A 25,616-nucleotide genomic window follows, 5' to 3' on the forward strand; every position below is an offset into this window, starting at 1 on the left:
TTACAAAAACTCCCATCTTGAGCTATCCAGAACTTCAAAAAATAATATATTGCTATCCATTTTCTGTCTTTGTTTATATAATATATTGATGCAGCATAAATAATGAAGCTACTAATAAAATCATGTCAGCATATGAAACAGCTCTACATTTACATTATCTTGGCAGAGATTCTGTGTGTGTAGGATGCAGAGACAATCAACAACTTTGTAAACAAACAACAGTAAACAGAGGTAAAAATTTAATGGCAAACAGAGTGTATAAATTACAACCTGTAAAAATTATTGTTCAAGTGTAAAAAAAAAGTACAAAAGCATGTGTTCATTTGTTCATTTGGCACTTGGGTGGCCTGGTGGTCAGAGTCTACAGTATAATAACTCACAAGTTCTCTTCTGTATTCTTGAGCACAGTTTGTCAGTCTCATGTTGATATAAAAGGAATATAATCATAATAATATTACGAGTATCTTTGCATTTAGTAAAGGATAAACAGTCTTAATGCCATTTCTATTGGATGTTACTACAAACTGTAGAAATCAGTACCGCATCAGCATTCAGCCAGTAACAGAACACTGCATCCTTCTTCAGCATATAGAGCAGCAGTAACTCAGTACCATCAGGAATATAGTGGTTATAATGATTAACACTGCATATATTATATTGAATATCAGAAACACTTTGAACGTAACAGAAACAGGTTTATGCAGAGGTGTTGAAGGTACCATGGAAGCCATAAGCCATGTTAACAGGCACGTTGGCTCTTGCCAGCTCTTCAAATGTCTTGGCATCCAAAACCAGGAGGAATGTTCCTTTGTCCTGAAGAGAAAGGTTTGGTGGAATTACTATCAAAACCACAGAGAGCTTATTATCAGAATAATGTCAGTAACAGTACATGTAAAGCACGATGTTTCTCTGTGCACACCACAAGCTTAAACTGTTAGTTTGAACAACTTCCAAACCCGGTCCTGTGTCCTTCAGAGTTACATATTTCTTTAGAAGAGCAGCTCTGATCGCCTTAAAAGGACCAAAATCATCCTGAGTATTACATTAAATACTATTAAAATCTGGCCACAGAGTATTAAAATCATCCGTGGTGAGTGTTTGACACAAGCGGCTCAATGAGGCAATTAAAATTGACTGTTTAGAAACATACTGTTCTTTATCCAAAAAAAGAAGGGATAAATACATGAATAATTAAAAACCTTTGCATTTGCACTGCACACTCTCAAAGTCTTGATCCACAGTCCACAGTGCTGATTGACAGACTATATAAAACTGCTGCTGGTCACGACACATCTTAATTTTAGCTTCAATTCTCCTTCAGATTGATTTGTTTTATGTCAGCATTTCATGTCAGCTGCTCTGTCTTTTAGTTGCTTTTCTGTCTTTCATTGTGAAGCACTTTGTGGCGTGTGCTCTTGAAAGGCGCTATATAAATAAACTTGCTTACTACTTGATGTGCATTACAGAAACAGCATAGTTAAGAGAAGAGAGGAGATTAATAATACGCTGTACCACAACTTCATCATTCAAGCTGCCAGACATGCTGTCGGGAAGGAGCACAACAACAACACCTCGAGACGGTTCACGCTTGTTTACATGCCTCTTAAAATAGAATATATAGGACTTAACTTTCAAATAAAAGTTTGTAATGTGTGTAATGTTTGTAATGTGTAGAACTAACTCATTTGCTGTAGTTATCTTTCCAATGTACAAATATCTGCAAACATTGTAGTTCACATTTAAGTTTATACATTAGTCACAAACCGTAAGTAGCATTTGCTTCTGCAGCAATTTCAAACAGAAATCCCACTGACAGAAATCTTTGTAAATTCGAATTCTGTAATTATATATGCAATGCAGTATGTAACTGTAATCCTCTCTCTTTCTGCAGACTTAATACCACATATTGTTCATATTACTGGTGCCACTAACATGGCCAGAAAATACATTTTCAGCCATTAAGCTTCTATGCTTTAAAAAGTTATCTGTTTTTTAAACCATCAAAATTAATTTTGTGTAGATTCATCTATGAATATTTATGACTCTGCTCATCAACCTTATGAACATATATGATGGATTAAGTGTATCTGGCTAATAATAAAAAATGAACCAAGCTCAGGTCGATTTACAGGCCTGCTGCCCAGTGTTAACTAAAACTCAAGAAACCCTGTGGCAGATTATAACACTGATGTAACTCCAGAATGACCAGCACTTTATCACTAAACCTTTGAAAAAATATTTCAGTTCTCGTCATGTGGGCTCTCTTACGAATCCTATACATCTGAAGAGTTCATTTGCAAGAACCTATAAACACCGTTCTTAAAATGAATAAACCAACACCAGTTTGATTGATATTCCCTGGAGTGCACAAAAAAAACATGATTCAGGAATATAAATAAAAATGGAGATAACTGTTTTTGTAAATGAAGCCTTCATCTTTACTCTTCATAAAAACAAGAGTCTTACCTGTGACGGGGTGAGAACCACAGAGAGGATGACACCATCGTCCTCCTCCACGGCATCAGGTGACGGCACAAACACGGGCTCTGACGGGAAGAAACCCTTCCGGTACCAGACCTGAGGTCACACACACACAAGTATTATATATTCACTAAAAGAAGCTTAGTCTTTCAGTATTTTACCTTTACCACTTACTAAATTTAAGAATAGTTAGTGTAGATTATTGTACTTAATACTCCCTTGTGGTAGCACACTGTATGTCACAACGTCTGCCTCAGTACTGTTTTTGCTCATGCTTCCTCTCTGTCTCTCTCAGTCACATCTTGCTTCCCTCATTCCCATGCATTTCCTTGCCATCATTGCCGTCCTCCTTCCATCTACCAAGTACCCTCAGAGTTTCCACCTGACTCACATCCAGCCACATCCACACTCTTCTCAGCATGAAAGCGGATTAGCAGATTTCCCAACATGTCAAACAATTCCTGTAACATTTGTATGTTATATGCCTGTATACTAACTAGATGTGGTCGAAGTCATAGACAAATTTCTGCTATGGTGCATAAAGTGGTGCTGTATTGTAGAAAGTGGAAAGCTACGTTAAGGCTGAATAAGAGGATGACGATTAATTTGGACACCTTCTTTATGGATAGTTATACTTCATTAAACAACAATGCAGCTGATTATATTGACATCTTCAATATAATGAAATGCTGAGTTCTGCTTCTGTTTGTTAATGGGAGAAGTAAGAGTTCTTTTGTGTTATTGATCCAGAGTTTAGCTGGAAGAGGAAGACTTTATGTACTGGTACAGCCGTTCTCCCAGGATGTACACACACACACACACACACACACACACACACACACACACCTTGAGTGTCTTGTCTTTCAGGTCCATCTTGAGCAGAGAGTCTCCCACCAGGTGTCTGAAGCCACAGCCATAGAAATAACGGTATGGTTGTGTGTTATATCTGCCATAGTTGATCTGAGGGAACTCCAGGCCACCATACTCGTGGAGGTCCTCTCCATAGAGATCCTCATGTTGGCAGAACACCTGTTAACAAAGAGAGAATCAACTGTCTATTGTCATGTATAGGCAAAAGAGTTTTTACTATGGTCATGCAGTGAAATCTGTTGTCCCTCCATCAGTTCACTGGGCATTAGTTTCAATTTGGGATGCTCTTGTGAAAAAGAAGAATTTTGAACCACTTAACTGTTTCTCTGTCGAGTTCTTTTGATTCCATCAACTGGATCTTGTGAATTTTGATCATTTGAATTTGATATAACACACCGGAGAAAAGAGATGCATATACTCTGTGTACATATACAGTATATGCATGGGGTAATTTTATGTGTCACTCTTCATAACAGCTATTTATGTGCAAGGATATTCTGTTTATTCATAAGAAGTGTTTATCTTTCAGCAGCTCAGGGGGCCAAGCTTTTAAACATGGGAACATCAGACATGTGGGAAACTTGTTAATTTGTTAAAAAGAAAATTGTAACATTAAGATTAAGATGTAAGATTTAAAGATGGGAGGAGTGAAAGTCGCACCGCTGGCATTGGACACTGCCCACCTAACAGAGACTATTACAACAGGAGAAATCAAAGGATTGCCCCTCTTCTTCACTTCCTGTTTCTGCTCTATGCTGCTGACACTGTTGTCAACTTTTCCCTTCTGAGCTCACTTGCTCCTTCTTCTGCTTCGTCCACTCTACCGTCTACCTGGCAAGCCCTGCTCCTTGTGCCCGCTCGTCCTGAACTCACTTGGACGTTTGAGACTGATAGAACGCACTGGCCAGGATCTAGCAAACCTTGCTAGCGCTCCTAAGTTGCTGCTATCAGTTTGGAAGAAACCTGCTCCAGTCTACTGCAATGTCTGTGTCTTAACGGTACCACAGTTACGATTGAACAAACTTTGAACTAAAACAACATCCGAGAAACGCTGCCCTCACATTTCCACTCACATCCGACTAAGTGGTTGTGAAAGAAGATCACATCATCCTTCTGCCTGCAGAGAGAGAGAGAGAGAGAAGGGCCAAGCCGAGCCGTCCCGTGGGACTGATCGCACCAGAGAAAACCAGAGAGCTCATCGAGGATTGGGACCGCTTCTCCTCCTCCCCCTTGGCCATCTGAACTACCAGGTGAAACTTTACTTTTCCTGTGCTTTGGGGTTGATGCTACAGTATTAGGGCAATTAGGGAATGTTAGGTTATAAGTAAAGCCCCACATAAATATAGAAATGATTTTAATGGTTTCCATTATTTCCTCTTTCCTTCCCATGAATCTCTGTTGAGTGCATTGAGTTCATTTCATGGGTTAACATCAAAGTTTTCAGCCATGATGTGGTCTCCTTTGTTCACACAAATTAAGCCATCATGCCAAGGTATCTTTCTTTGCTTTATTTTTGGTATTCATTGCTTCATTGATTAATTTATTAATTGTCTGTCATTGTGTTCATTGCTTTCATTCATCATTGCATTTATAAATCCATTTGTATGTTTAATAGATATTAGTTCAATAAACTATAAATAATAAAAATAAAATAAAATAAACTAATAAATGTATAAAGAACCCCATTGGGTTGTGTGTATGAATTGTCACAGTCACTGTTTACGAGCCAAGAACTTCAAGAACCCTTTTCTAAGGGTGGTGCCCTGACGTGAATTTAATGTGAGTTAAATTCTGTTATTTAATATAAATACTGATTATTTCTGACAAAGTTGGGTGTCATCCCTCTACTTCATTTTGTACCAATTTGTATTCGGGCCTATTCTACATATTTTGGTGCTTCCAATATTAAGTGGTATTAACGCTACAGTAATAATCACTAATATAATCATTTTTTGATGACACTACTGTATTTTTACTTAGGCAATATTTTGAATGCAGGACTTTACTTGTTATGAGAACCTTTACATCATGGTATTACTACTTCTACTCAAGTAAAGGAGCTGAATACTTCTTCCACCACTATTAGTCCCTTGTAGTGTGATCTGCTTTGGACAGCACAATATGAGCTGTCAAGACACATTTCTGAGCACTGATTCCAGTATTTCTGCTACAAAGGGAATGTAAATTTAGAAAGTCATACTTAACAATACAATTCAGTTTCCAACTCACCTTATCTTTGCTGATTTTGACACATGTTGCCTTACTGGAAGGCCGAGTGTTCAGGTTCTGGTCTGTTGGGGTTTCATTGGTCACATGAAGGGGCAGAACAAAACGACGAGGGAAAATCCTGCACATGGTGTTGTACACCTGGGAAGGACACGGTACAGGAACAATGCAGTATGTGTGCATTTTAGGGATTCATCTCCTACAGTATTTTTTTTTTTTTTGGCCTCCTGGTGCAAAGAGACTGAAAAATGTGATGTAAAAAGTTATAGTACACTTGAAAACACAAAAAACTGATGCACAATAAAAAAAATATTCTGGATTGCTCTGATGATATTTAATAGTGTAAGAGTATCTTACACTATTATATGCTGACCTCATCTAGTGCGTCTCCTGACTTGCGTAAGTTCTGGATGAGGTAGTTGTTGATGGCTTGGCCGTCGTCCGCGCAGCACATGTCAAGCATCAAGAATCCATCCTCCTCAAAGGCGTTGATCTGATGAAAGGTGGAGAAGGCTTTGGTGTGGTACTTCACTGAGCTGACCTGCGGTACAGAATACACAATTAGATGATCCAAGATCTAAAGCAGTTGGATTTCTTTCCACAAGTAGTGTCTCCCTACGTAGAATTTTCATCAAGTTTCCTAAGGCATAAATAAATCCTCCCCCCTAACCATCACAGCCCCATCTCACCTTGCCTGTACACTTGTCAACAAGATGGAAGACCGTTTCCTGCTTGGGATCCCAGTAGATGCCCTCGCTCAAAGCCTTCCCCCTCAGCTTGCATGTGACTATCTTCAGCAAGTCCATCTTAATTGGCTGCTCAATGAACACCACGTAGTTCTCAGACATGGCTGGAAGCAGGAGAAGGGTATTGCTGGGCTTTGTAGCTGAGGGCAGCAGTGTGAAAGATACAGACATGACTAATGAATACTATCCAGGAGTGCTGGCTTACCAAAGCTGTGGTAGTATGAGGGATGGGACTTGTTGGCAGGCACAATAGAACAGAGTATATTGGCTCCTTGTAGGGTGTCTTTGGCATCTGTTTTCTCAGGAGGTACTCGGATGATGTTGTACAGGGCTCCTGGAATAGTCGGGATAATAATGTACCTTGTAATAGCTTTTACATACATTTGCCCTGGCATCTCTTAAATAAAAGATGAGGTGTGAGCAACCGATGGCAGATATTCAATAATCACAATTTAGTTTTTATTATAAAGGAGGATGAGAAAAAAATAATTCAGCTGTTGATTTATGTAAACCTTAACGTAGGTCTTGTGGACGATGGGACTACCTTTGCTTCCATAGGAGTTGCCCATATTGTAGGTGGTACCGTCAGGGTCACAGTGTGGGTGGGCAGTGGCTCCATTTACAGCAATGAACTTGCTCCAGTCTACCTACAAAACATAGTGGAGAATAAAAAGGATCAGTTTGTGTAGATTATGATTATGGCTGATAACTGGACTACTAGACAGAAGAAAGACTATATGTTGCATATAATTAATAAAACTGGTATTAATATTAATATATATTGCTCCATGACAATAATGATAGTACCTTTTCCAATGTTTCTAGGTTCTCTGGGTTCACTTTGTGCATGAAATTTGTCTCTGTGCTGACATAGTAGTCGCCTTTGTATTTCACGAAGCTCACACTCGCATTGTCCGTGGGCTCTGTAACAGAGAAAAACACAGGATTACTGAGGCCTTTTAAATTGATGAAAGTGTTCCTACTTTAACAGAAATCTTGGTAAATCATTCTGCTCCAGTTTGCTGCTCACAGTTGCACTGAAAAGTCCAGTAGGAATGGAAACATTTAGAAAATGCCTGCTCCCCTCTCTGGTTCCCCAATGTTGCACATAATTATGAAACCTTGGTGTATGCAGAGTACTTTAAAGGCTTCATCCCTGGCCTCACCACAGATATAACCAGAGTTTGTACAAACACTGATACTGAACAAATTATCCTTTTCTTCAACCTGATCTAGATTTTCTCTCTCCCTCTCAAATGTCCAAGCTGGTCTCACTGGGTCTGTGCATGTTGTTTCATTTATACCTCAGCGTGAGATATAAAGTGAAGCAACTTTCTTGCACAATTAGTCAACAAATCAACTACAGTTTTGTTGCCATGAGCCCTCTCCTTTGCCACATATTATCCATTTATACTTTATTCCATCCCTTCTTATTCAGTTTACTCACTCATCATCTCAAAGCGAGACAGGAAGCGCTGGAAGAAGTTTTTACAGGGGTCGGGCATGGCGAGGGTACCAAATTCTGATATCATGATGCGGTCCCTTTCACTATTCTTCTTGTAGGCATCGCTGTGCAGGAACCGACTCATGTATGTCACCTGGCCTTCGTCGATCTTGAACTTGTGTAGCATAGCCATCCCATCAAACCAGTGGTTGTAGCTGTGATGAAATACAGAGGTAAAAGGTTAAATCACATCAACTTGGAAACTTTTTCGTTTGCGTGACGCAGCTGTGTTGAGGTGTTTCCAACTCACTGTGTGTTTCCAAACTCAAACTTTCCTGGACCGTTGCGGAGGAGGTTGCCATTGATCCAGGAGGGAATGGTGCCTTGTACTTCAGTGGAGATTGGCGCAGGGGTCTCTTCTACAGAGCAGATCAGAGGTGCAATTGTCTCCAGTCCCTTCACTACTGAGGTGATGCATTCCTTGGCCTTGCCATTGTCATCAGACTTTGTATCATCTGTAGGAAACACAAACACACAGTATGACACCCAAATTGTTTTTACCTAAACCAGATGGACATTAGAGAGATGGCCATCTTTGCTGATGTTTCGTTCAATTAAAACTGCTTTTGGGGATTTTTTCTGGAAAAAAGTAAAGTTATTTTTCCTTGTCTGATAAGCCAAACTATTGGGCAACAACCTGCAATGTCCAATGAAAAATACACTCAATATTTGACATATTAGGAATAGTGGTCCTATTTTTGTGTGGGCAGACAACATTTGACTCACTCAACACTGCACCCAGTGTTTAGCCAAAAGATGTATTTACATTCCAACTATATTTTTTGCAGCAATGCAGAATTCATCAGTTTGAGGTTGAGGCCCCTTGGCAAGCAGCAGAAAAGGGAAAAGAAAGTTTCAGCTGGTAGCAGTAGGAGCAGCTTGTTCTTAAAACCTCTACTCTTGGATTGATAATACAAAAAAGTCTGGACATATGAATATAGTCAAATATGAAAAAAAAGTCTAATATTTATGCTCAAAGGTACAAAGTGGTGCTCAAATGTCACATTCACCTTGCTCTTGTTTATATATTTACAATATTTCACTTTTATTTATAGGTATTCAAATTCAATTGTAACTTTAACCTCAGAGATTTTGCGCCTGATTGAATACAAAACATTATGAAACACTTGTATTCTGCCTGTTAAACTGTCGTGATTATAATTTTCTTATTTTAAAGTGTCTCAAAAGGTCAATGTCAGTGAAATGTCTGTACATCAACAGTACAATTACACGTATTTGAAAGTAAAGCTGATCTTACTGTTGAGGAACAGTAGGTGAGTGATGGGCCTACATTTACCAGTGAAGTGAAGAAAAATGACTAATGACAGTAAAATCCTGCTAGAAACATGCATGCAGACCCTGCCTTCATCCTGCAGGCCATAAGACTGTTGAACTCCTGAGCTCGCCACTATGTCACTTTACTCGCACTGTATTGATACATGGATGTCACTTTAAGATAAGATGTACCTTTATTTTATCCCCCGTAGGGAAAATTCAACTTGACACAGCAGCACAGGGGAATGTAATAAAAAAAAAGAATAAAGTGAAATAGGATAAAATATTAATAATATATGCAATACAATAAATAGATCTGTGTGTATTTACATGTGCAATGTTCAAACAATATACATACACTTCACTTTATACTGCTGCCATTTATATAATACACTTACTGGTACTGTACATACATATCTGACTGCACTAGCTTCACCTGCTTACTTACCTGGTTACTTCCAGTTTACAAACTGTTTACATCTCAGTGTATTTTATTACTACCTGTTTATACCTGTACACATCACGGTATATATATTTATTTTACTACCTGTTTACAAGCTGTTTATCCATCACAGTATATATATTGATATGCATACCTGTCTACACCTTGTTCTCATTATGTATATATATTTACTACATTACTGCACAACCTGTTTACACTACAATTTATACATTTTACTATTTCTCACCTGGCTACCACAGTATTTTATTTCAAATTCCTATATTTTAGCTGCTGCACTATTTCATGTCTTAGATTGTAATTAGATTTTGCTCCATTTATGTGTTTTTTTTCACATATTGTTTAATACATATCTGTAAGAGCACTATTGGAGGGAGCCTGACATCTAAGAATTGCCAACAACTGCTTCACTGTAATTGTCGTGCATATGACAATAAAAATGTACACACTCTGTCCTATGTAATACTATGGATCCTATTTAATTTGGCTCATGTGTTTACAGAGAAGCAGCAGTAACACAGCTTGTTGCAGCGTTACATTTAGGGAAACGTTTGACAGCAACTTTGCTATGTTTTGTTTGACTGATAAACCTCCTCAACAATCTTTAACACAGAACTCAACTGAATGATCAGATTTTGTTAACAAAGACATGTGACTTTAATCATTGTTTAACAGTCAGCCCCATGTTACCATGGACTGATGCCATTAACCCCATTTACCCCGGTACTACTGCCAGGGAGTGGCTTGTTCTTAAAAGTAGTTAATCTTTGAGTGTAAACTGTATTTCTCAGTGAATATACATGATGCTTTCATTCATATGTACAATAAAAAACTTTGGAGATCCAGTGATGGAAATTACACTGTATTCCTGAAGCAGAAGAGTATTTTACTTCTGAAATGTTCGGTTTGCTACAATAATTACATTTTTGATAATAATTTGAGCCTGCCATAATTACAGTACATGTATGAATAAATGAATATAGGAACAGTATATTTAGCCTATTTTTAGGCCTATGAAACAAAGAAAAAGCTATTTCTTTATGTCTGTCTGCAGGGGAAGTTTAGGCTCTCAACACAACGCCAAAATATGTGGTAACCCTGTCATTAAACAGACTCCATCATGGAGAGATGTGGAAAGATATCTTTTTTTGATGTGTTCAAAATAATGCAACATAAGCTATTAAAATGGTTAATAATACACATGTTGTGTCTTGAAAGATGCCGTGCTTATCACATTATGTGTTTTGGGAGAAACCACATCATTTTGACCGTCAGTTTTGGGTAGTCACCCATCGGTAGCTGTATGTGACACTCAAAGCGTTGTAACTGTGGCTCAGCAGTATTTCACCCTGCGATCACAGCCTATTATCAATACTACATTTACTTAATAACAACGTAATGACTGCAGTCTTGTCCCTGTTTAAAAGACATGTCGCCTGTGGAAATGAAATCTGACACTGCAGGCGTTTAACAGAGTAAAGCTGGAAGAACAGTTTGTACTGAAACACAACCGTCTCGATCAGGTTTGACTGCTGTCAACTCTACAGCAACAGTCAACTCAGATAACCGACACAGCAACAGTAACCTTTGTTTTATGAATTTGTAAAAGTGCGACATTACTTTTTTAACATAACAGTGTGATTACCAGGCGCTGCCTGCAATAACTGCTCACTGAAAGCATCAGCAGACGGATCTGTTTTCTCTGCACAGTATAACATCCGCAAGATGGTGGAGGCTTACCTGCACTCTCGAGCTTCACAGGGGACATGTCAGTGGTTATCGTGGATGGATACAGCTCCTGCTCTCTGCGTCCTGCCGGACCATAAACTGCTCACTAGCGCGCACCAGCAGCGCTCTTATATAACCGGTTATGTAATACGGTAGGAGTGTGTGTGTGTGTATATGTGTGTGTGTGTATGTGAGAGAGAGAGAGAGAGAGAGAGAGAGAGAGAGAATAGAGAATAAGAGAAAATGTTATAATTATAAAATTTGGCTCTAAATAGTGTGACAGTGTCATCCGGCCCTTTGCGCTGACTCATACATGAATTGCTATTAATTGAGTCTGCCATCACGGATTAATTCCCTATCAACATCTAGCATTAATTACAGGTCTTATTAAGTAACCTAATAAACAGATGCACCAGTTCATCTGGTACAACAGCATCCTGGCTGCAATCCATGGCTTCGACCCACTGTGGTAATTAACACATGAATTACTGTATTAACTAATGCTAGATGTTGATAGGGAACATGAATGCATGGCATTTCATAGATCTTCATGAGTCAGACATTAACTCATGATAATCTGTGTATTAGTTAAGCATTCTTGAATGCATATTTGTGCGCCAGTATTGTAAAGTATTACCAATAAATGTAGTGGAGTCCCTTTACAGGGACGTTGGTACTACCTGCTACCTCATTAGCATACAGACACAGAAATAGATCAATGAAGAGATGTGCAAATATAGAAATACATAAATAAGTGTAGAAATACATTAAAAACATTAATTTCTTTAGGTCTTCATTGATTACCAACATTTATTTCTGTATTAATTTAATCATTTCTTTATGTATGTATGTATGTAGGCCTATTCATTCATTCATTTATGATGAAGTCATTTTTCGTCCTCCATAAACTCTATGTTGTATTGACCACTAAAGTTTTTGTTTTACAGCCACAATTCATGTTTGAGACCAGCTGTAGAGGAATGTGTTGCTGTCCTACAAAGCTGTTTGCTGGCAGGTCAGGTGGACACCTAACAGCTAGTTAGCAGTCCATATGGGCTGTGTGTGTCTATCTTGACTTGCAGACTGATCCAGATAATCTTTGTTGGAGGATTAAAGCAATGTCCCGGAGGAGGAGGACATTCTATACGGCCTGTATTCGTGTTATAAAGCTCCTACAACCTTTCAGGTAACGTGTGTTTTACTGTCTCCTAGCAGGTTTTACAACAGATATGAATATTTCTAATAGCTGCAGTCCCATGTCAGTAGACGCTAGCTGCGCATGCTAGGCGCACTGTAGGCTACATTAGCCCCACCTGTGACCTCAGTTGAGGGCTAGGTGTATAGTTTTGTAAACAAGTGTTGTCAGATGCGTTTCTCCAAAGCTTTAGTTAAAGAGCCACAGAAAAAAAGCAAGAAAACGGTAGCTTCAATGCTATAGCTTATAGTCTAACCACAGGCAGCAGAGATTGACTATCCATTGAAGTATACAAATTGCCATGGCAACAAGTCTCACTCTAACGTGATAAATGATGATTAGCTCTCTCACGTGGTAAGGATGATTATAATGTCGCACCACATTTTAATTTGTTTGCTGTTGCCATTATATTACTACAGTGCAGTAAACTGTAACTATTCTTATTGGAGTATATACCATATGCTCTAATGATAAAATTCGGTTTATGGCTATCTGGTTAATATCTGGTTTGCTTCCCCTGTCACTTCAGCCCATAAGCAGTACTGTTCCTTTTTTGTGTGTTGTTCTTAAACTCTATTTTGTGATAAATCATGTTAAGGGACAGTTCACCCCAGAATCAAAAATACATATTTTTCCTCTTACCTGTAGTGCTGTTTATCCAGCAAGATTGTTTTGGTGTGAGAGCAGTTTCATGTAGGAACTATTTTCTTTCTACCGATAATTCCTACAAGAACACAAGCTCACAACAAATCTGTGGATTATTTTGAGTAACCGGGTCATGATTTCTGGAAAGAGACATTGTTGTTGAGTTTTTCAAATGTATTTTTTTGGCACTTTGAGCACCACAAGCCGAGTGTCATATAGTCCCATAATATTAAAAAAATACAGACATTTCTATGGCCGATATCTCCAAAACTCAGCAACTCACACCAAAACAATCTCGATGGATAAACAGCACTACAGGAAAGAGGAAAAATTAGTATGTTTGATTCTGGGGGTGAACTGTCCCTTTAAGTTGGTAGTAAATATAAAACAGTCTCTCATAAGCACTCAGTAGGAGTGATTTTGTGCTTGGCAGTATTATAGGCTGGTTAATTAAAGCGTGACCAAGCTGTTAGATCAGTTTTTTTAATTCAATAAAGCATAGCTATTAAACCTGTCTCAATTTTAACATGTGTCATTGTTGGTTACTGTATAGTGGGAAATAAATTAGTGAATTGTCTCAGTTCAAACATACAGTATATTCCGAATGATATATGGAAGAGACACACAGTATCAGCTCTGCAGGTATTCATGTAACAAGAGTAGAGCTACAAAAGTTAGTTGATTAACTGTTTAGTCATTTGTAGAGATAAAAACATTGTGCAACCAAGAGTTGCAACTGGCTTTATCATGAGAGGATTGAATCAGTGTTGTTTGGTTATTTAGAGTTTATAAATCAAATAAAGCAAGCAATACAAAGCACCACTTTCTTATTGCTTGTTATATAGGGTATATCATTATCTTTTTTCAACAGGACACATTTCACCCGCTGACTATAATGCCTTCCACAAAGAGCTCTAATCACTGGACTTTATCAGAGTTACTTGGGCAGCGGAGGCTGTTAGGGCTCGGAGCTCTGCTGGCATGGCTTCTCCTCTTCCATCTCCTTGTTAACGTTTGGCTCCTCTGCATCTTCACCAGTCTCTTGGTGGTTCTCGGGGGTTGGCTCGGGTCCCGTGCCGTACTGGATGCAAACAGCCTTCTCCACTTGGAACACTTTTTGCCTCTTGGCAAAGTTAGTCCACCTCTGTATTCACCTGAGCATGAGTGGAGGTTGAACCATGAGATCCACAGTGCTGTCCACAAAGCGGTGCGTGACTTTGTGTCCTCATGGTATCGGACTCTGCTGCCAGAGGTGGAGGGAGAGTTTGAACGTGCGGTGCGTAATTCGATGCTGGAGTCAGTGATGGAGCTGAAGGAGCGTGCGCGGCGAGTGGACAGAAAAACACTGGTTCAACAGCTGCTAGAGTTGTATGGCTGTCACCTGCAGAGCTACATGACGGCAAGACAGATACATTCAACACAAAAGGAGATCATTAGTCTCTGGCAGCTCTACAGTGAAGTCGATGCCCCTCACCCAGCTGTGAGCAGTGCAGCCGCTGAGCTCAGCTACTCAAGAGCTCTAGTTAACCTCATCTTACATGTGCTTGTTCCATACCCTCAGATGGAAACCAGGACTGGAGGTTACATGGTTACAGAACTCATCACCTGCAATGTGCTGTTGCCGCTCATAAGCAGGGTGTCTGATCCTGACTGGCTCAACCAGACCATGGTAGACATAATCACCAGGTCCAGAGAACCGCAAGAAATCGATGTGGATGAGCTCCCAGTAGCTGCTCTATACACATGTCAGATCCAGCAGGAGTCCTGGACCACGTGCAGGTCACTGTCTTCTTCTGATCAAGCTGGCCTCAACAGCAAAAGCACCTCTGACCTTGATGATCTACAGAGCCAGAGTGAGAAGGATTCCTCACAGAGCAGTATGGTTAGCCTGATGTCTGCCAGGAAACTAGAAAGTTGCCACTCAGGTTTGCTCACACCATGCAAAGTGAACTGCTGTTCACTCACATCTGGCCATTACTCCCACTCATCAGAGTCCAAAATGATTTCACTGGACTCCCTAATTCAATCTGACTCTGAAGATGACCTGACAGGAGGCTTTTGTGACTGTGCTCCTCCCAAAAACTTTTGCAACGCGATCACTTTAAAGGATGATGAGGCCTTTGGCTGCTTCGGTCCTCTGAAAAATTTTGGGCCGAAGGTGGTGGTGCCTGAGGACTCCCAGTGGCCAGCGGGTATAGCCCAAGAAAAATCCCCAGCTTGTCCTCCAAGAAGACTTTGTCTAACCTCCTGTAACTTTGAAACCCCTAACAACCAAGCTGCGCCTGCGAGCATCCAGAATGTGCAAATTTCTGGCACTGTCACTGTGAAGGAGCAGCGTGGCACAGGCACACATCCCTATACTCTCTACACTGTAAAGGTAAAACCACCTCCTACTTCCTTTTATGTTTGACTGATATTTCAATATGCATTATTGATTATCACACATTAACCTCCACTTTCTGTTTTACAGTTTGAGACAACGGCTGAAGCAGAAAATGGTGGTACTCTGCAACCTGCATCCTGTCACACTGTCAACCGGAGATACAGCGAGTTCCTCAACTTGCAAACACGTTTAGAGGAGAAGCCTGAAGTCAAGAAAGTAATCAAGAGTAAGAATAATCCTCTGCTTTAACTGACCATTGGACTTTAGTATACCAAGACAGATACATCATTGCAAATGTTATGAATTTCAGATGTCAAAGGCCCAAAGAAAATGTTCCCTGACCTCCCATTTGGCAATGCTGACGTCGACAAGGTTGAAGCCCGTAAAAGTCAACTGGATACGTTCCTTAAAGTAGGTATTGCATAATAACTAAATTAAGTAATTAAATTATTTCTGTGGTCAGTAATTTGACAGATTTCTTTCTTCTTCTAGCAATTAAGCAGCATTCCTGAGACATCCAACAGTGAGGACATGCAGGAGTTCCTGGCTCTCAACTCAGATGTTTGCACATATTTTGGCAGAAAGCCTGTTGTCAAGTCAAGAATTGATAAGGTGAGAAAGAATGTGCATACTGTAGATCTTGTGAAGATAGAGTGTGAATGTAAGAAACATAGTTTTTATGTGAGCTGTAAGCATTTCTTTGATAAAATGAGAGAAGAATTAACACAATCAAGATAAATCGAATCAAATCTTGAAGGAATAGTTTGACATTTTGGGAAATACACTTCTTCTCTTTCTTGCCGAGAGTTAGATGAGAAGATTGATACCACTCTCATGTTTGCATGCCAGATATGTAGCTGAAGCCACAAGTTAGCTTAGCTTAGTATAAAGACTGGAAGCAACGGGAACAGTTCACCTGCCTCTGTTCAAAGGTAACAAAATCTCCCTACCAGCACCATTTATTTACTCATCAACACTATAGATTCAATGGAAAGTGTGATCTATGTATTTTATTTGGCATTTTTTTCAATAAGGGGAATTGAATTATCTCACGTCTTCTCCAACTTGATTGCCATTTAAGATGATGGAAAATGCTTTAGACACCTTGAAGACAGCCTTCCCTCATCCTGAGCCTCTCAGTCCAACGGAGGATCTTGATGGAGATGCTGATGGAAGAACAATGGACAACAGAAAGTACAGGTGAGTGCTCTATATCAGTCCATTGCCATTGTTCCCTAAATGTTTGCCATGTGAAACAAAGCAGTGTCCCCTCATCACAGTTTGCATTTGCCTATGAGTTGTGACCAGTTCAACCAAGGAGTAATTTCTCCTCTTAGATTGAGTCATTTGAATAAATCTTAGGGGTTTGAATTGGTTATTCAGGGATTTACAAGAAAAAAACAAAGATTAGATAAAAATCTGATGTTTTCTTGTGTCTTATCTGCTTACCCCCCAGGTTTATTTTGAGACAATAATCAGTTCAAACATACAGTGCAGGATGTATATGAAATATCACTACAGAGTACACCCCCAGGGCACTTTGAATTATCTTGTTTCTCTGGTATCCTCTCTCTCTGTTTCTCTGATTTGTGTGTTGTTTTTTTACTATAATCTGCTGGTTTTGTGTTTCATGCATCAGGAGGCTTATGTTCCCAAGCAAAATATCCACATCTCTCAATATACCTGACCTACATCCTAAAGTGACATACTGCTTTAGTGAAGGCAGCGCTGTAAGTTACCATATGGTATTTACCATCTCTGACTGACAAATGTGTTGTGTTTGATACTGGGCACAGCTGACATGTTTGCTTTGCTCATTATGGCTCTTTAGGTCCTCAACGGCATGTCACCGTCTGGCCTGGAGAGCTTTGTCAAAGAGCAGGAAAGACTTTTATGTGGGCTGAACGGGAAAGAGACAGTCAAGCAGAGCTGTGAGCAGCCTGGCAAAGACAAGAAGACTTCAGGGAAAACTCATGGGACAGGTTGCGATTTATACAACAGTCTTGTCTTAGTTTTATCCATAGTGTCAGTACGGAAGTGTTGCATTCCTCGCAGCCCTGGATCAACATGCAGTAACACAGCATCGCCACTTGGGCACAGCAAAACTCTACTGTTGAGACATTTACTGAGGTTTCCTAGTAGTCACTGTTAAATTGATTGTGTGTCTGTGTTTGTTGCTGTGTACTGCAGACACAGCCGTGGCAGATGTTGCTTTGAACATTTTGTGTCTGCTGATGAAGGATCAGTGGAGTTGGCTGTGCACTGAGAACATACAGAAGACCATCAGACTGCTCTTTGGCACCTTTATTGAGAGGTAGGCATTTCTTTCAGCTTCTGTGCTGATATGTTTTTGTATTTTTTTAAATAATGTATAATCCCATATTTTATTATTATGACCATTGAGGCTTTTTATTCTTAACAATCCACTTTCAGTAAGTGCCTGGGATTTACATGGCATGAAAACTGATTGATCCATTACAATGAAGACAGAGCACACACAGCAGTTACAAGTTTACTGCAGGTGATACTACTTACATATGAAAATATGTGACGGCATACCTATTTCGCTGGCAGGTGACATTGTGGCACTCAATTGTTTTTCCTTCATACAGCTGAACATCCAGATGCTTGGTCCTCTTCTAGTATAAGGGACAGCTTTCTGAGGCACTAAGTGGTTTGTGGCACATTAAAGCTGCATGACATTCTCTGAGATTGCCTTTCAAAATATTATTTTTTCTTTAAATGCAATGTTTATGCCTTACTGGGAAACTAGAATTGCCACTGGGCTTTTTTTTTACCACAGTCTGTGGGAACTGTGCTTGTCTAGTCTCCAGAGTTCTGCTGTCATTAACTGATTATACTGGCCTCCATTTTTTGACTTGACATATGCCTCTGGGAGTTTTAAGGTTCACTAAGCATGTCAGTAAATAATGTTCATGCTCTTGCAATGGTTTATAGAAATTTACAAATGCTTGTTTGTGTTGCTCATGTCTTTCATTCTCTCTTAATCAGTTAAAGCATGTTTGCATGTGGCTGATCTAGTAGAAAAAACAAACACTCATGCACAGAAGAACATTATTGCATTGCTCTACTGATTCTGTCTTAGATGGTTGGATGTAGGAGTTGCCCACCTTACCAGTGCCCCCTGCTGGGTGATTTACCTACAAGTGCTGCAGGAAGCTGTATGGCCAGGCGGCACGCTGCCCGCTCAACCACGGCCAGAGCGTAGTGCCGCAGAAAGAGAGGAAACCAAGGAGCAATGTTTGGACTGTTTAGTGCAGCTGCTCCCAGGTACGTAGCAGCTGTTGGATTCAGATTGTAGCTGTTTGAATGCTGAAGCTATGTTTTCCTTTTTGGTTTGTTTCATTATTTCTGCCTGAACAGAGCTCATCACTGACATGCTGGGAAGTGAGAAGTACAGACTGAGCTTGGAGACCATGCTGGAGTCTTTACAGGACCATCAGATAAACAAGTGAGTCAACGACCAAACTGTCGAGTAAACACACGTCTGATTCTGCTATTTTAAGACAGCTACACTCAGGAGCCCAAAAACTGTATCAGTAGTGTATACAGAATATAAATATCTCTGGTTATCATATCTATAATAATCTAAACAGTATACCTACTAGGGGTGTAACCTAAATGTACTATCTGTATCTGTTTATGTCACAAAAGATATCTGTATTATCTGTATTTGTATCTGTATTCAGATTATACCTAAAGTGAGTAATCTGCTGATGTTTATACTGCTCATACACATATCTACTGTATAAGTTTAGCTGCCAACAAAATAACAATATTTTAACCATGTACCTGAATTAATCTAATAATAAAATATATTCAAACCCCAACTTAAAAAATGTGAGTCTAAATTAAAGCTGTGTAACTTTAAATGGTCCTGGTGGAAATTAAAAGTGAAATAGAACAGGAGGTTAGTGGAAAAATACTAGTCAGAATTGCAGTGGGCCATATTGCATGATTTTCTTTCAAATCTGGAAGTTATGTTTATAATGGGTGGAGGCTCAGATTAATGTAAAGTTGGTCCGAAGCTATTGACAAAAAAGGGCCATAATAGCTCATGGGGCCCCATTGCATCATTTAAATTTGTGCATGCAGTGAGAGGAGGTCCAGATTAAAATAAATTTAGTCCATCAAAGCTATTGACAAAAATTTGGAAAGGCCTTTTAGCATGCATTTTTGAGATGGTCCCTAACTCCTCTGTCAAGGAGTCTAAGTCTTCTGTCAAGCCACGCACAGTGCCAGGCTTCGATATCTGATCACAAGGTAAAAATAACACCTGTGGAACATCAGTCAAGCTTTATTCCACACTATACAAATAATCTGGTGAAATTTGATGAAATGTTATTGAGGATGAACCTCGATTAATGTCTAAGTATTGAACTTAAACCTAAGTACATCTCCGTGTTTTTAGTCTGTAGCCTTTTGTTTACATGCTGGCACATCTGTATCATGTCCTGCTACTAGCAGTTCCTGTTTGCACTGTACAGACAACAATCATCTGGATTACTCTGACATCTATCCGTGATGGACATCTGACACCACTGTGAAGAGTGAATTGCGTATTGTAACAATATGTGTTAATGTTTAAGATGAAAACGTGAAAAAGGGTCTGCACACTGTAGCTCCCTTACGTGCAATTTATTGGCACATTCACTAGTGACATTTCGAGCTAATGCTCTTCTTCAGACTTAGTTACACATAGAGAGATGCCATCTTTAGATACCAGATGCCATCTGGTCAACTGATGATACCAGTGAAACATAAAGCCCACATAAGAAAAACACATAATATACATATAATACAATACATAAGCATAACATCAGGCCAGTAGCCGTTATAACTTCTATATGGCTATATCTAGAGAGAGGCGCCTCTGTATTCAAAATAGGATGTCCCTAAAAGATTTAGGAACAGGAATCTACAATATCCAGCCCAAGAATATTCACAAAGGAGGGGAACAACATATGCATCTGGAGTAAACCAAGTACGGGTTAATGAGTACATCTGCTGTATTTAATCATTTTCCATATTATCCATATAAGCATCTGTATTAATAACAGTTGATGCCAGTCTGTCATTAACCCTGTTTGTGTTGATTATGCGCAGGCATCTGATCTACTGCATCTGCGACCTGCTGCTGGAGTTTCTGATCCCTGAGTCGTGTGACGAGGCCTTCCAGAGGTCTCTGCTGCAGAGCCTGGCCAAAGACACAGAGAGGGACAATCCTCACATATGATCAGCACATGATAACACTCTGAGGCCTCACAGTTGTAAGCAGTTGATGGATAATGTTTCAGTATGTGTGTATGAGGGTTGTGACGTATTCCAAATGGCCTGTACTGTAGTCACTGGAGTCCACAGAATGGCAGCAGTCATTACCTGATTGGTCAGTGAAAATATATGCAGAAGTCTGTTTTAAGATTGTATATAAGGCTTCTGTCCTTAATTTCCCTTCATCTGATGAGTGGTATCTTACACTTCTCAATTAGTGCCTTCAGCTGAGCACTGTGACAGCTATCAGTGAAATCAGCTGTGTGAAGGAGGGGCTTAAGTTATATATGGTTTAGTTCCTGTCAGTTTCACAAAGAGCTGTCTTTAGGAAACTTCAGATTGATGTGCTGATTCAGTCAATCAATAAATGTATTAATTGTAAGAGCAGTGTGTGGGAATTGCCACTTCTTCAAGACGTATACAATGATTATAAGATTTTACATGTGGCTCCTTTCTGAAGATGGTATTTTGTTAGTCTTTCATCTGTATTTACTCCCCCAGCTTCTGTGCACATACGCTCTTACTAATGAGGACTAACTGGGAGGACTGAATTGGATCATGTTATCTAAGTCCAAGATTGTATAAATAAGAAGTAGCCATTCCAAGTTCAAGATGTTTAAGAAAGTCACCTTTTAAACAAGGTTGTACTATTTCAATTCAAGCTTAAATTGGTTCAGTTTAAACCTTCTCTCAGAAACCAGCCTCTTGAGTGCTGGTTGTAACTTTTAACTTTTGATTTAAAGGCTCAAAAAAGGCAAGCAAGGAAATTGCTTTGAATATCTATAAATAGACATCATGTAAGATAAAAAAACTGCACAGTTACAGTATGTTCATTTATGTCGAGCAACCAGGGAGGTAGTGTTTGAATATTGCTGCTCAGGTGATTAATTTCATTTCGATGGTATGTTTTCATGTGTGCCTCCTGTGGGCTGAGGTGTCTGTTCAAGATAATTTTTCATTTGAGGACATATATTTTGTAAAATGCTGCATAGTGTAGCTTTAAACTGAAACTCTAAAACTGGATTGGCATAAAAGTAAATAAAAGTTTGTACTGGCATAGGCAGTGCTTTTACCTGACTGTCTGTGGGAACCATTCTTGAATGAATAAATTAGTCTGACCTTAATATTAGGAGCACTATATGTGTGAAAAGAGTTTAAGACTTGACTTGTGTACTTTCAATGATTCACCTAAGATCCCAGACTGAAATTTCATCAATAAAAAGTGACTGAGCAAAAGTGAGCGCAGGCTATAATAGCGTGAAAGTTTTACACCTTACTGCATGACTTAAGAAACCGCGGTGAAAAATGTTCCTTTTATATTTGACATAAATGACCAATTAAGAAAAATGAGGAACAAAATGACAAGCATCTCTGAAGTGTTTCCATATGGCAACATAACTCAGTTTAACATGAGAAACATTTTTGCCGAAAAAGTATGAAGCCAATTTTTCTTTTTTGCTCATACTTCAAGCATCAATGGATTGAGATTATGGTCTAATGTGGCCAATACTGCTGGCGTTTATCCATTGTAAGACATTATTAACTTTGAAATTATAGTTATTAAGCATTGTCCCACAACTATGTCAGACTTGAGTGAACATCACCTGCATCAGAGAAAAGTAGGAATGACCTTATAAACTCTGCTACATTACATTTCAGTCTGGCAGAAATCTCTTTTAACTGCACTAAACACTGCAGTGTCTTTCTGTGTCCTGTGCAGAGTGTTGATGATGTGCCAGCAAAGTGCAACCACTCATCTTTGTACTGTCAGGCATCCACTCTGAAGAAGAGCAGGTGGCCCTGCAGAGACCTGCAGACAGAGACAGATTCCCCAAAATTAGGACGTAACCTTTAATAAGACTGAAGTGTGCTAATATTTCCGCTCTGCTCTGTCTTCTCCCAATGTATTGGAGATAATTTAATAGACATTAACCCTTTGCTGAAGTTTGTGAGGGAATGTGTTTGTTCTGATTTCATGTGTTCCTACTGGCAACAGCTTATATTTACAGGCGCTGTACCACAACATGTGGACCACTTAGAGGGAATATTTGATTGCTCCCATGCTCCCAAGAGATGCTGAAGGAAAACTGATGCTTCTGCCAAAATCAATAAGTCCCTTTATTACAAACAAGCTCAAAGATCTCTGATATAGTTCTTGAATCAGTTCAAAGCTCAGATGACAAAACAGGCAGATTTGGCCTGCTGAACGAATACGTGTCAAAAATACCAAGCTTCCGTGCTGAAAGTGTCATCTGCTTATCACTTAACTCTAGTTAAACAGATATCTGTAATAATATGTTTTAATGCAACATTTTTCTTTGTTTATTGATTTTCCACTTGTGTATCATTTCCTGGCAGTAGGATTTAATAGGTGCAACAAAAATACAAGAGGACACAACATATAATAAAATGCAATCTACAATTCAATACAATAGTCCTGTAACAAATGCTACCTTTGTGAAGCTTTAAGATGACAGCTGGTACAGGAGGTGGACACAATAGGAATACCTGACAACACAACACAGTCAGAACAACATCGTTGTTTTCCTGATGCTGACGTTCACATATAGGAACTTGTGTCAGATGTCAGTGTATAAATGTTTCCACGTGCAGTTCAGAAGGACTTCATAGATTAGATCTTAGGAACATTTAGCACAACTCATTTCCTTTCTCACGATATCATGGGTGGATACTGGCGAGCTCCCACCTCCTGGCTCATGCTTTGGGACATCATTGGAAACCAGAGGAGAAAAAACGCTCAAGTTGCATTGATGGTGGCCCCATACATCTCAAAGTCAAAGCAGATGTATTTTCACCACAAATCTCTCAATGTGACAAACATCTGTGAAATTTCACAACTAATCTCTGACTGACATGTGGACTGCTACAATCTCAGTTTCATCAACTACTAATAATGGATTCATTGACTCATGTTAACTGTGGCTAGGAATTATCATTTAATGAAATATCTTACATTTGTTTAATTTTGTTAAGAGTTGAAGGAGAGTAATTATATGCACAACACAAAAAACTCCAAAATCAACTCTTGAAATAACCTCATAGTCCATCTTTTGCTGAATTTAGACAATGGACACTATAACTACAAAACACCAAAGATCTCAATACTGCAAAATGTGAGTTTGGCTCAGGTAGCTGGACTACAGTATGGACTCGGCCTGTGATAGACACTTAAATGTCTGCAGTTTCTGGATTAACCTTTGGGCCTTTTCTCCTATTTATCCACAGCAGAGATGCTCACATGTCACTTCAGAGACAAGTTTGCACAGTTTGTTCTAAAAAACTAAACGATTTAAATTACATCTTATTTAGTTATTCAGGCACCGGTTAATAGCATGATAATGTTAGGAACCACAAGTGTACATAATCACTTAAGATTAAATTGTATTACCCTATAATTGGAATAAAACAGAGTGAAAGCTTAAGTTTATTTGAGGCCTTGAAGCATCATGATATCAAAGAGAGAGGAATGAATCATTTTTTGCCATGCTATATGGATGGTCCTCCACTTTGGTCCAGACTGAAATATTTCAACAACTATTGAATGGATTGCCATGGAATTTTGTACGGACATTCATGGTCCCCTCAGGATGAATTAGTAACTTTGGTGATCCTCTGATTTTCCCTCTAGCACCATCATCAGGTCAAAATCTTAGTTTGTCCATTTCAACTAAATAGCTGCAAAACTAATGACATTCCCATCCCCCGCAGCTGTACTTTGTGTTTAGTGCTAATTAGCAAATGTTAGCATGGTAACAAGTGGTAAACATTATACCAGCTTAGCATCAGCCTGTTAGCATTGTCGTTGTCAGTATGTTAGCATGTTGATGTTCGCATTTAGGTAACCTGATCCAGTCAGATGTTAATGTGGCCTATTTAATCTACTCTCTGCCTTCAGGTTATAACTGATGTTGTGTCTTGCTGCTGTTTTAGGATATTTGGTAGACTAATTAGCAAACACCTTTTAAGCAGAAGTCCTGCCTGTTTGGGTTGTGGAAAATGTCTGTCCTCTGAATGAAGCTCACAGTGTCCCACATCACTGGAGAGGATATTAATGCTCCTCTTGATGATGCCTGGAGACATGTACCATTAACATGATTATGACTCCTCATGGTGCCAAACAACAGATGTCCAGTACATGTGTGCAGTATTTGGTGTGTCAGCCAGATGTGACACTTTGCTCACTGACCATAGTGAGTCCCACCTTTAAATCACAGCGCTGACAGTCCAACTAAAGCAGACCAGCAGCTGCAATATCATCCCCAAGTGAGTAAGATGAATGTACATACTCATGCACATTTGTCCACACACTCCTATTTAAAATATATTTTTTTTTTTACATCTTGCAGTTATTATCACTGAGCGTAATTAAAAACAGGATTATTCTTGAGTATTTGCAGATCACCATTGTTGTCATTTACAATAACATCCAACAACAATGTCTGAATATGACTGAGTATGACACAGAAATGCACGAACATCTCCTGGAGTAAGCGTGCCTAACCGCTGATTCTAGCATCTGACCTTTAGTGAATCTGGTTCCTGTTAGCGGTGTCCTCTGCTGCACAGTGCAGATGTGAAGTGAGGCCTTTAAGGAACTCTGATACTCTGCCTCAGTGCCCTACTTCCATCTACTTAGACTGGAAAAAAATCAGATGACCAAGTTTTCTGGAAAACAACAACATATTTCAATCACAATATGACTTTATACAATTGCAATCCTCCCTCCTGTACTCCACCCCTGTCCTATTTAAGATGACTGTTTGGCCAGTAGTTAAGGTCAAAGGAAAGAA

The 25,616-nt window shown here is 39.3% G+C and overlaps 2 protein-coding genes across 4 annotated transcripts; one reads left to right on the plus strand and one right to left on the minus strand.

Annotated features, from left to right (window-relative positions):
* Positions 1-217: 217 nt before the first annotated feature.
* LOC122888861 (beta,beta-carotene 9',10'-oxygenase-like) lies at positions 218-11,441 on the minus strand. Its single transcript, XM_044223806.1, has 12 exons — positions 11,303-11,441; positions 8,078-8,282; positions 7,771-7,982; positions 7,131-7,246; positions 6,868-6,970; positions 6,529-6,657; positions 6,267-6,427; positions 5,951-6,118; positions 5,581-5,718; positions 3,328-3,510; positions 2,467-2,577; positions 218-813 (listed from the first exon to the last, which is right to left on the minus strand). Exons 1-12 carry the CDS (start codon positions 11,328-11,330, stop codon positions 697-699), a joined length of 1,671 nt encoding a protein of 556 aa, XP_044079741.1. The 5' UTR covers positions 11,331-11,441; the 3' UTR covers positions 218-696.
* Positions 11,442-12,108: 667 nt separating this feature from the next.
* Positions 12,109-21,883, plus strand: snx19a (sorting nexin 19a). Of its 3 annotated transcripts, none has more exons than XR_006380786.1 (12): positions 12,109-12,476; positions 14,002-15,507; positions 15,601-15,739; positions 15,824-15,924; positions 16,006-16,125; positions 16,595-16,713; positions 17,153-17,243; positions 17,345-17,495; positions 17,704-17,827; positions 17,947-18,034; positions 18,126-18,187; positions 18,620-18,757. XR_006380786.1 is itself a non-coding variant. In XM_044223804.1 (12 exons), exons 2-12 carry the CDS (start codon positions 14,026-14,028, stop codon positions 20,768-20,770), a joined length of 2,730 nt encoding a protein of 909 aa, XP_044079739.1. In that variant the 5' UTR covers positions 12,149-12,476; positions 14,002-14,025; the 3' UTR covers positions 20,771-21,883. The 3 variants fall into 3 exon arrangements, 1 of the variants encoding a protein (XP_044079739.1); XM_044223804.1 differs by lacking the exons at positions 17,947-18,034; positions 18,126-18,187 and adding exons at positions 18,898-18,985; positions 20,641-21,883 and having other exon boundaries at positions 12,149-12,476; positions 18,620-18,804; XR_006380787.1 differs by lacking the exon at positions 18,126-18,187 and having other exon boundaries at positions 18,620-18,756.
* Positions 21,884-25,616: the final 3,733 nt, after the last annotated feature.

This window comes from Siniperca chuatsi, linkage group LG14, assembly GCF_020085105.1.
Source record: "Siniperca chuatsi isolate FFG_IHB_CAS linkage group LG14, ASM2008510v1, whole genome shotgun sequence".
Classification (NCBI taxonomy): domain Eukaryota; kingdom Metazoa; phylum Chordata; class Actinopteri; order Centrarchiformes; family Sinipercidae; genus Siniperca; species Siniperca chuatsi.